This window comes from Notolepis coatsorum (genome assembly GCF_963971535.1).
Source record: "Notolepis coatsorum genome assembly, chromosome: 2".
Taxonomy (NCBI): domain Eukaryota; kingdom Metazoa; phylum Chordata; class Actinopteri; order Aulopiformes; family Paralepididae; genus Notolepis; species Notolepis coatsorum.
In genome coordinates, this window is record NC_140166.1 from 187,615,083 (window position 1) to 187,627,292 (window position 12,210).

The 12,210-nt window shown below is 44.6% G+C and overlaps 1 protein-coding gene across 1 annotated transcript in view; it reads left to right on the plus strand.

Annotated features, from left to right (window-relative positions):
• The window catches only part of tmem59l (transmembrane protein 59-like), a 37,467-nt gene extending 27,508 nt beyond the window's left edge, over nt 1–9,959 (plus strand). Inside the window, exons 6-8 of the mRNA XM_084307445.1 lie at nt 3,656–3,770; nt 7,278–7,395; nt 7,908–9,959. Of these exons, the coding sequence (XP_084163571.1) occupies nt 3,656–3,770; nt 7,278–7,395; nt 7,908–8,066 (392 nt within the window). The 3' untranslated portion in view covers nt 8,067–9,959. The remainder of the gene's footprint in view (nt 1–3,655; nt 3,771–7,277; nt 7,396–7,907) is intronic.
• Nucleotides 9,960–12,210: the final 2,251 nt, after the last annotated feature.

The window sequence follows — 12,210 nt, forward strand, 5'->3', positions numbered from 1 at the left end:
CACACACACACACACACACACACACACACACACACACACACACACACACACACACACACACACACACACATCCATATACTGGATATATTCATACACACACACACATATCCATATACTGGACATGTACTCGTCTCTTTTTATTACAGGTTCAAAACTGTCAGGTATTAAACTGTGTGGGTATCAAACAAGAGACTGTCAGGCTTTAAAACTGTGTAGCCGGACCCAGGCCTAGAACTGCCACTGAGAGAGGGAACTGTGCCCTGAGAGGGAGGTTTGCCCTGAGTGGGAGGTTCGAAGGGTCAAAGTGGTTATAAAACAGGAGGGAAGACTGTCAAGTTTTAAACTGTGGATACCAAACAGGGAACTTTGAACTGTTGAACAGTAATCCAGAACAATTTTATTGCACTGTAAAAAATTTTTTTTTAATCTATTCTATTCTACTATTTTATTGCATTGCACTATTTTACTCTGTCTATTTTATCTTACTATTTTTTTTATTGTCTATTTAAAACTAAATCAAATCATAAACAAGGTGACCTGTTGGGATGTTAGATCCTAATGTGAAAAACTGTGATTTTATATGTCTGCACTAGTGCACTTTATGTGCTCATTTTGTGTCTTTTTTGTGTCTTTTTTCTGTTGTGAAGCACTTTGAGCTGCAGTTTCTGTATGAAAGGTGCTATACAAGTAAAGTTTATTATTATTATTGTAACTGAGGGGTACAATTCCCTGACTGTATTGATAAGTATGGTATCATTAAACCACTACCGCTTGTACTTTAACTTCTGGCCATCCAGTACATGATATAGATATGATGAACACTTTCCCACCTGATGAAACGAAGTCCACACAAATGTATAAATCGAATATTTTATATAGCAAAGGGTATATACAACGTTCACTTAATGACATTTATGATTTGAAATGCACTTGTAAGGCAAATGAGTATTCGTAGGTAAATCAACATTGAATGTCCAATCTCTGGTTACGCAGGGAGCAAGTATACAACCTGGTTCTTTAGGGAACTATAGCGATGGTACTTAAATGATTATAGCTGGATACACTAAAGGGGGGTCCCGCTGGTTGTAAGACAGTAGGGGGGGGGGGTTAGGAGAGCCGCTGGCGGTATCCCATCTGGCCGACGATTTCTTGGGAGAATTCAGAGTGCTGAACACGGTGCCCACAGAACCTCGGTCCGCAGATGAATACAGCTGGGCCCTCTGGTGGACGGTAGCTGCCGGTCCACAACGAAGAGACGTGAGGCGACCTCACTCGGGGTAGAGCGCCGTCTCACCTGGACTCCTCTCGGGGGGGTAGTTCCAACACTCAGCAGTGTTGGCTGTTATCCATGGCATAATCAAAGCACCCAAAGCACGTAGATAATCCAAGCCGTGTAGGGCTCGACGTCGTCCGGGTGAAGTAATCCAATGTACAGGTCCACTCGTCCTGGCCCGGAGCTCCTCGGATGCAAGCACCACACGTGGTCTGCCCAGCCTGGTTAAGACTCCAGAGAACGATGGGGGTACTGCTCACTTTATAACTCTAACCGAACGATGCACCATACATAATAGACTATTATTAACTTAATAGAAATACGTCCCACTCGACGGTATAGTGCCAAACTATGACAATTCAACTATTAATCCACACGATGTCTCAATGCCTATTCTGAGGCCAAGTAGGCCATACTGCACCACACGTGCGTCGTGGGTGAGGCTTCACGTCTGTTACTAGGTTGGAGGGTAAAGGACTAATGGACTAAAAGAAAGTTCTACTTTACTTGCGCCATATATATATGCGCTGTGAACAAATAGTACCATTCGTATTTCGCCAGACGTATTCCTACGCGGAACCGGGCTTGTAACGACATGTTCGTCGGCACGATTGAACTTGAACCAAGGGGCTTGGCTGCTGGCGCCAGGTTCTCGTCCAATGGTAGAATGAAACTATTATGGGCTGTTAGTAGACTAAAGGGATATTCAGTGTATATTGTACAAGGAATATACAGGGGATATCAAACGATATACAAATACTATTAAATATATATCCATAAATAAATATATATATTCGGTTTAATCTGATCCTTCACAACAATTATTATTATTATTATTATTATTATTATTATTATTATTATTATTATTATTATTATTATTATTATTATTATTATTATTATTATTATTATTATTATTATTATTATTATTATTATTATTATTATTATTATTATTATTATTACTTGAAGTAGGCTGGTACTCACCGGTACAAAGTACTGTACCCGTGACTTTTTACGCTTTGGCATATTGTGACTTTTTCTTGCGTACTGGCACTTCTCACAAGCTGGCAGCACTCTTGGGTAATGCAGTTTATTCAGGGCCAACCTGGCTAACCTGGCTCTAAATAAACTGCATTACCCAGGGGGCACTACATGACGTCTAGCCTGCTGAAAAGCAAAGCTCCCTCACACCATGACACCGGTTCCTGACAGGGAGCGAGCGAGCGAACTAGAGACGAAATCGCGCGCGACACTGTCCTGATATGAGGCGGCACGTGTCCGAGTGTGTCTGTGTGTGTGTTAATGGGGGCAAAGCAGCCTGCAATTCTTGACCAATAAAAAGTGTTTAGGGGCGGGACTCTGCCAAGTAATCGCTCAACTAGAGACACAGCGAGCGAATATTTGAGGAGGGAACGACATCGCCGCTCAGTTCGCTGTCGCTCGCGGTAGGTCAGGATAGTCTGATTGAAACGAATACATTTTAATCATTTTCGCAATCACGCTCGCTCGTGTCGCTCCCTGTCAGGAAGGGGTGTGATGCTCACCTGTTCCTGTTCGCTTGCCTGCTTTCCTCCGGTCTGGGGGCTAAGTTAGTAACATTAAGCTACTGTAGTGGCTAAACTGAACTGAGAGCCATCAATTTTCATGTGGAGTTTTCAAGCTTTAAAAAAATTAAAATAAATGAATCCTGTTGCTGTGTGTGTGTGTGTGTGTGTTTGTGTGTGTGTGTGTGTGTGTGTCTCTACTCTCCATCTGTAAACAATGAAGGCAGCTTGTGTCATGCTTTTGACCATAATTAAGACATTGAGGGCTCAACACTGTAAGACAAGTTGCGAGAGTAAGACAGACAGAGAGAGAGGCTGATTAAGGGGTAAAGTGCCAGAAAGCACAGCAAAACACACGCAAAGAAAAAGGTCAGTGCGCACACAATTGTCCCTCCCAACAAATGAGAGTACCGACACTTATTTCTTCCCACTTCAAGCTCTGTATATATATTTATATACCGGTATATCAACACACACTCACCAAGTTATTGCTTAACACTCTCCAGTGCTCCTCCATCAACTTTTAATATAGAGTTTACTTTTCTCCACAGACAGCCCCCAGGGTTCCTGGCCTGTGTGTATTTTTAGATCATAGTCGAGTGACGAGTGTTGTCTTGTCTGCACTCTCAAAACGGAATATAAAAAGACTGAAATGAGCTGAATTTAATTTGAGTGGATTTCACTCTAGATGTTCATCTCGCAATCACGAGCACTGCGGTGTCATTATCATCCATTATTCACCCTTGGTGATTTTCTTCGGAGTACTCTGAGCCATTTTTACACAGGATTAGAACCTCTTGACCTTGCGAGGGTTACTAAGCATTGTCCTCCCTGTGCGCAGGCGTGAGGGGGCATGGCGAGAAGGGAACAGCCAGGACAGGAGGCAGGGGGAAGCATCCCGTTCAGCATACGGATGATCCAACCGCAGAGCATGACTTCCTGGGCTGCATGTCAAGGTGAGTTGTGGGAGACGATTAACCCGCCGTCGGCCCGGTCCGACTTAATTACCGGCCACTTATTGGGGACGTTGAACCAAGGTCTATAAATTAGTGAGGGTGAATCACAGTTTTGCGGAGGTGGGCGACTGGGCTGACCTGGTACCAGCATACCGGCTTGGACCAAAGAGGATTCTGGGCCGGGTACTACTGCTCCAGAGGCCATCGACCTTGAGTGTTGGCGGCGGCACCAATGAAATTCTGGCCGTTTTGTTGTTGTTTTCCAGACCTGATTATCTAAAGACCTTGTAATGATCTCAACATGCAACGTGCCTAGAGACCACGATTACCCTGCTGGCCTAGAGACCACATTACCCTGCTGGCCTAGAGACCACATTACCCTGCTGGCCTAGAGACCACATTACCCTGCTGGCCTAGAGACCACATTACCCTGCTGGCCTAGAGACCACATTACCCTGCTGGCCTAGAGACCACATTACCCTGCTGGCCTAGAGACCACGATTACCCTGCTGGCCTAGAGACCACATTACCCTGCTGGCCTAGAGACCACATTACCCTGCTGGCCTAGAGACCACATTACCCTGCTGGCCTAGAGACCACGATTACCCTGCTGGCCTAGAGACCACATTACCCTGCTGGCCTAGAGACCACATTACCCTGCTGGCCTAGAGACCACATTACCCTGCTGGCCTAGAGACCACATTACCCTGCTGGCCTAGGATCCAATCCCAGAAGAACCTTAGAAACAGGTCTATGGGCCTGAACCCAAAGAAGATACTGGACAAGCACACAATTCACTTTAATATTTTATTGATCAAGTTGCAGACTTTATAACGCATCACTGTGCCTCTGCATCACTGAGCACAGAGTGACAGTACAATCTGGCATAATCTTCCTGGACTTTTACTTTTAAATCGACATTTTATAATTTTACACTTATTACTGACTGTATATTATGTATATTTTGGGCTGTATATTTTAGAATCTATATACATATCAGAATGTATATCCCGGACCGTATTTTATTCTTTATTCTAATTTTCATTCTTATTCGTGACTTTTGTTTTTGACTACCTAAATGTTTACTGTTAACTGTGAGCGATCTGTAGTGCTGAATTTCCCTCAGGATATTTCTATTCTTCAAACAACTAACTTTTCGACACACTGCATCTTCTTCAGAGTCAAAACCTTTTGTATTAGACCTGTTTCTACCACATTGTCCTATTATGAGAGCACAATCTCTGACTGAGGAGGGGGCTGGAGCGTAAGGTATTCCTTCAACCCAAAATAACCTTCTCTCCTGTGTCTCCCTCACAGCCTTCCAACTGTCTCAATAAAGAACCTTCTCTCCTGTGTCTCCCCTACTCTGTCTCCCCCTCAGCCTTCCCACTGTCTCAATAAAGAACCTTCTCTCCTGTGTCTCCCCTACTCTGTCTCCCCCTCAGCCTTCCAACTGTCTCAATAAAGAACCTTCTCTCCTGTGTCTCCCCTACTCTGTCTCCCCTCAGCCTTCCCACTGTCTCAATAAAGAACCTTCTCTCCTGTGTCTCCCCTACTCTGTCTCCCCTCAGCCTTCCCACTGTCTCAATAAAGAACCTTCTCTCCTGTGTCTCCCCTACTCTGTCTCCCCTCAGCCTTCCCACTGTCTCAATAAAGAACCTTCTCTCCTGTGTCTCCCCCTCAGCCTTCCAACTGTCTCAAGAACCTTCTCACCCGTGTCTCCCCTACTCTGTCCCCCTCTCAGCCTTCCCACTGTCTCAATAAAGAACCTTCTCTCCTGTGTTTCCCTCTCAGCCTTCCAACTGTCTCAAGAACCTTCTCACCCGTGTCTCCCCTACTCTGTCCCCCTCTCAGCCTTCCTACTGTCTCAATAAAGAACCTTATCTCCTCTGTCTCTCCTACTGTCTCCCTCTCAGCCTTTCAACTGTCTAAAGAACCTTCTCACCTGTGTCTCCCTCTCAGCCTTCCTACTGTCTCAAGAAAGAACCTTCTCTCCTGTGTCTCCCCTACTCTGTCTCCCCCTCAGTCCTGTCTCAAGAAAGAACCTTCTCTCCTGTGTCTCCCCTACTCTGTCTCCCCCTCAGTCCTGTCTCAAGAAAGAACCTTCTCTCCTGTGTCTCCCCTACTCTGTCTCCCCCTCAGTACTGTATCAAGAAAGAACCTTCTCTCCTGTCTCTCCCCTACTCTGTCTCCCCCTCAGTCCTGTCTCAAGAAAGAACCTTCTCTCCTGTGTCTCCCCTACTCTGTCTCCCCCTCAGTCCTGTCTCAAGAAAGAACCTTCTCTCCTGTGTCTCCCCTACTCTGTCTCCCCCTCAGTCCTGTCTCAAGAAAGAACCTTCTCTCCTGTGTCTCCCCTACTCTGTCTCCCCCTCAGTACTGTCTCAAGAAAGAACCTTCTCTCCTGTCTCTCCCCTACTCTGTCTCCCCCTCAGTCCTGTCTCAAGAAAGAACCTTCTCTCCTGTGTCTCCCCTACTCTGTCTCCCCCTCAGTCCTGTCTCAAGAAAGAACCTTCTCTCCTGTGTCTCCCCTACTCTGTCTCCCCCTCAGTCCTGTCTCAAGAAAGAACCTTCTCTCCTGTGTCTCCCCTACTCTGTCTCCCCCTCAGTCCTGTCTCAAGAAAGAACCTTCTCTCCTGTGTCTCCCCTACTCTGTCTCCCCCTCAGTACTGTATCAAGAAAGAACCTTCTCTCCTGTCTCTCCCCTACTCTGTCTCCCCCTCAGTCCTGTCTCAAGAAAGAACCTTCTCTCCTGTGTCTCCCCTACTCTGTCTCCCCCTCAGTCCTGTCTCAAGAAAGAACCTTCTCTCCTGTGTCTCCCCTACTCTGTCTCCCCCTCAGTCCTGTCTCAAGAAAGAACCTTCTCTCCTGTGTCTCCCCTACTCTGTCTCCCCCTCAGTACTGTCTCAAGAAAGAACCTTCTCTCCTGTCTCTCCCCTACTCTGTCTCCCCCTCAGTCCTGTCTCAAGAAAGAACCTTCTCTCCTGTGTCTCCCCTACTCTGTCTCCCCCTCAGTCCTGTCTCAAGAAAGAACCTTCTCTCCTGTGTCTCCCCTACTCTGTCTCCCCCTCTGTACTGTCTCAAGAAAGAACCTTCTCTCCTGTGTCTCCCCTACTCTGTCTCCCCGTCTGTACTGTCTCAAGAAAGAACCTTCTCTCCTGTGTCTCCCCTACTCTGTCTCCCCGTCTGTACTGTCTCAAGAAAGAACCTTCTCTCCTGTGTCTCCCCTACTCTGTCTCCCCCTCAGTACTGTCTCAAGAAAGAACCTTCTCTCCTGTGTCTCCCCTACTCTGTCTCCCCCTCAGCCTTCCTACGGTCTCAATAAAGAATATATACAATTGGGAGTGGACTTACCACTCTCCTTTAGAGAAAGATATCTTATGTGACAATGGACAATGTACTGATGTAACAAAAATATATATATATACATAATTCACACCTCCTCAATCCCTCCTTTCTGTCTCTCTCTTTTTCATCCCCCCACCCCCTCCTCGCTCCTCTGCCCTCCAGGCGGTCAGGTCTTCCTCGATGGATCCTGGCAGCCTGCCTCTTCCTCTCCATCATGGTGATGTTGTGGCTCAGCTGCGCCAGTCTGGTGACCGCGCCTGAGCAGCACATCAAAACACAGGTACACACACAGGTACACACACGCACACACACACACACACACACACGCCACACACACACACACACACACACACACACACACACACACACACACACACACACACACACACACACACACACACACACACACACACACACACACACACACACACACACACACACACACACACACACACACACACACACACACACACTCACTCACTCACTCACTGACTCACATATGCATTTTAAATGCTTTATTTGAATTATACATACACAAGATTCTCATATTTCAGAGGTTCAACATGCTTTTAAGGACATTTATAGGTGCAAAGAGCATTGTCTCTGCCACTCGGCTATGGCTTCCTACTACAGCTGAAACTGGAGACTGGCACACACACTCTCATACGTTGCTGATATAACTACTGCTTCGTTCCTACTACAGCTGAAACTGGAGACTGGAACACACACTCTCATACGTTGCTGATGTAACTACTGTATATCACATCAAAATGCTTTTTTGCTACTTTCTAGCTGAGCATCAATGGAGACAAAGAATTCCTAGACGATGCTCACAAAGTCAACCCTTACCACCTGACTCCTGTGATTGCCGTGGCTATCAACCAATCAGAGGAGAGCCAGGAGGCGGGGCCACTGCCGGTCAAGGTTGACCTCTACAAGACATGCCTTTAAAAGGGACCAATGGGAGAGCAGCTTTCTGGTTTCCCAGGGTAACCATGTCTAAATTCCCCCTGGGGTGAACAAGCGACACATCACAAGACACACGTCATCACCAGCTTTTTCTTTTTTTAATATATCAAAGCATGGCACCCTCCCATCATTACAGATGCTGTCATCTCTGTGATACTGTCAAAAACATCCGGTCTGATGGGTATTTCAGTCAGACATTCACCTGTCACGCTTGTCCTTGTACAGTACAGATTACATTAGGTCATTCCCATCCACCGCTAGACCCATTGTTATAATCCACAGACGGAAAAAGCATATTGATGAAATTCCTCATTGCTTATTGATAGGAAAATGTAATGTAGAGTAACGTCTAAACGTAACTACTTAAAAAGCGCTGTGCCGAGTGGGCGTCAAGCAGAGCGGGTGGATTAGAGTGTGAAAGCTCTCTAAGTCATTTCTTCTTCATGTCGAGTGCAGAAAAGAGAGGCCACACACACTGATGAGCTGACGTTCTCCTCGCTCTCACAGACAGTTCAGATTAATTGCCGACTTCCAGAGAGAGAGGAAAGGTTGAGAGAAGAGAATAACATGTTAGACAGGGAGGTGGGCTGCGAGGTGACGAAAACACGCTTGTAGTAGACAGACGGAGGAGACAGAGAGACTCCAGCTCATGATGATCAGTGATGATGTTTCTCCCCTAAACATTCCACGTGTGAGTGGGAGCACTTAAAAAAAGCGAATATTCTGTAAATGATAGATCTGTTTTTCTTTTCCCACACTGTATGAAATAATTCTCAGATGTACTACCCGATCTCACCCGATTCTGATATTTGGCAAACAAGGGCTTTCCGCTCTGAATTCTTTTTTAGTACACCTGCTGGCACCTTGTTTTTCCTTCCAACTTGTTTTAATTTCAGTGATAGGTGTGTGTGTGTGTGTGTGTGTCTGTGTGTCTGTGTGTGTGTGTCCGTACACAAACGCTCAAGCATACAGTACGCTTGTGTGCATTTGCACTTGTGTGCATTTGCACTTGTGTTGCGGAGAGCAGATTCATGCAATGAGTCAACACCACGGAATCAAAACCGGAATTGAGCCTCTCTCTGAGAACGAGAAACTAATTCATGTATATTTATTCGTTTTCCTCTCTTGTCTGTATTTATTCAGAATCAGCAACACGAGTTACCTATTAAATAGTGTCATTTGAAGTGCCATGTACAGTCAAATCCTCATACAAATGTAATTGCTATGTACATTTACATTTACATGTAAATGTCTGTATTAAAAAGAAAAATACATCGTATCACTTTTTTTTCTCTCAAAACTAGAAAGAGACACAGAGGAATATTACGCTTATTACTGTATTATTATGAACATGTTATTACTCTTATACCACTACCGAGCGTTCTTAGCTCTTAAATGTGCCATGTGCTATCTGATAGGTATCTGATAGGTGACTATTTTGTATGTCATAGGAGCGCATAGAGATGGGATAACTTATATACTGATATGTAATGCAAGGCTTTTAGCGTTAGACCTTTTGCACATCTTCCTCCCACCGCTTCTCATGTCCAGTGACGCTCTCTTTTGATGCAGTCTATGTGGAACACAGTGCATGCTAGTGATGCTTAACCACCCATGTCGGTATGGCAGGAATCTACTGTAGACTTGTGGTTTTTAAATTTATGTTGCTATTTACTGTAAATGTCTAATAGAATGTGACTATACTCTTTAACGGTTTACATGCTTTTAGGGGAGAATTAGAAGGTTGTCTTTTAAAAAGGAATATCCAATAGCCGTCCCGGTTCAAATGGAAAGTGGTCATATAGGAAATTATGAGACATTTCAACCTGTTACCGTTTCCTTTTTATCTCTTTGTTTCCAATTAAATGATACTTACAACATAACGAATAAAGTGTTTTCATGGTAAATAAATCAGAGATTCATATGTGTTTTTTATTCATCAAAGACGTCTAACATAGAATTGATCTAAAACATTGTAGTATCTCAGCCAATGGTAAGCATCCACTACAGGTGACTGTATATAAACAATACTGTTTATGGAAACATGCGTTTCTACGTAAACATGGAAACGGAGGGTTTTAAATGACTGTGATGTTGGGGATCTCACAGTGTGGATGCATAATACTCGAGCATCTTAGCTAACTGCAGGTTATTTGATTTCTGTTGAAAATCACAAAACCATTTTGAAAACTGCTTTCTCATTTGAGAAGGAATTCCGTTGCAGGGAACCCCACACCACGAGCATCTGCGACTCACTCACAGCCCTGCGCAGATGCAGAAATGCACACACACATACATACATGTGCACAAACACTGTGTGTGTATATAAATATAGATGTGTGTGTGTATATATATATATGTGTGTCCTCTGGGTGTGAGTAGGACTTTAGTGGTGTGTTGTCTCCATGATAAACAAAACAGGAAGCCATGAAGTGACCAGGCTGTGGTAGAAGTTAGTTGAGATTATAGAGATGTTTATAATAAGCTCTCAACCACAACCTTACCAGGAATAGACAGCATGGTGTCCTCACTTATAGGTTAAAGGGGTCGAATGTATTTACTCTTTGCAAATTCTCCTTTCCAAATGAAAAACAAAACAAAGTATGTATGTCTCTCTCTCTCTCTCTCTCTCTCTCTCTCTCTCTCTCTCTCAGAAAATTCAGAAAAAATTCTGAGATCATACATATTTATGTCCACATGGTGGCGCCAGAGACTAACAGTTTCTCAGTCAGAGCACATACTGCCATACTGTATTCTAACTGGTAAGTGAAAAACTGTTGACTACTGGGTCCTCTTACCATTGGGATTATAAAGATTTTCACTTGACCTTGTTTGGAAATGGAATTACATGGGGGGGCAGCAGGAGCCGAATGGTTAGAGAAGCGGGCTTGTGAGCAGAAGGTCACTGACGAATTCTGGGTGGGGGACATTTTATTGAATAACACTCTCCCTCAAACAACTACCATTGAAGTGCCCTTGAGCAAGGCACTTGACACCCTTCGGTTCCAGTGACCTGTGCTGGAGCTGCTCAGTGACCCCCTGCGGAAGGCATGTGGTTGTGCTGGACAGCTCCCTGTCTGTGATTCTAACTGTGTGTCCGAGTGTGCTCGGCAAACCTTCCCTGTGGTAAGATTAAGGTTAAAATGAAAAGAAAGAATTGTACTTTATTCAAGACATCACATACAGTAAGATCTTCACATTATTGTTTGAATACAGGGAAGGTCCTCTTGACTCTCTGCCACAGACTTCATCTGTGTAAAGCGTTCATTGTTCATTGGTTGATTGATTGATTGACAAACATTAACTTTACAGATTGCAGAATGGGTACAATACAGTACGGCTCATCATGTTCATTGTGCTTCTACAGCAACGTGAGAACTTTCCCTATTTCTTTGTTTGAAGTTTGCTCCAAAGCAGATCTCTCTACGGACACTCACTGTCTACTCCGAGTGGGTTCCATTTGACCAGAGTAGCAGCAGAGCAGAGCTATTCCATTGCAACATTTCACAGCGAGGCTCTTCCTTCTTACCAATCAGAGTAGCTCAACAGGGATTTTGATTCGATTTCCTCCAGGCAATGAGGACCATGTAGACATACATTACCACACTCAATTGGTGGTCTGAACAGCCAGTATGGTACCATGGCCACAGAATCTCCCACCACTGCACCAGTCAGAACAACTGTTCTGCAGAGTAACATCTGCCTACACTTACAGTAGGTATACTGTATACACTTCCTGGCAGAGGTCCTTTTTCTCTCACTCAGTCAATTATAGCTTAACAAGCTGGCAAGGCTGGGTGAGGTGAATGTGAGATAGAGGGAAATAGGATGCATATCTTCTATAAACCTGACCGCCCTTTGTTTGGCCAACATGAATACAGAGAAAGAAGGCACTGGCTATCCACCGTTCCATTGTCATAGTATTCCGCTCCTACCTTGGATTAATTAAATGGACTGGATTAGTAGGATTAATATTCATTCTACTCTCACAGATTTTATATGTCAACTAGGTTTCAGACTAATATGGAAACTATGGAGCCGACATATCCCACGGTCACCTCATGTCTATCAAAGAGCAGGGGCACGTGGGAGAGAGGTTGAGGTTGGATTTCTGGCTCCAATACCA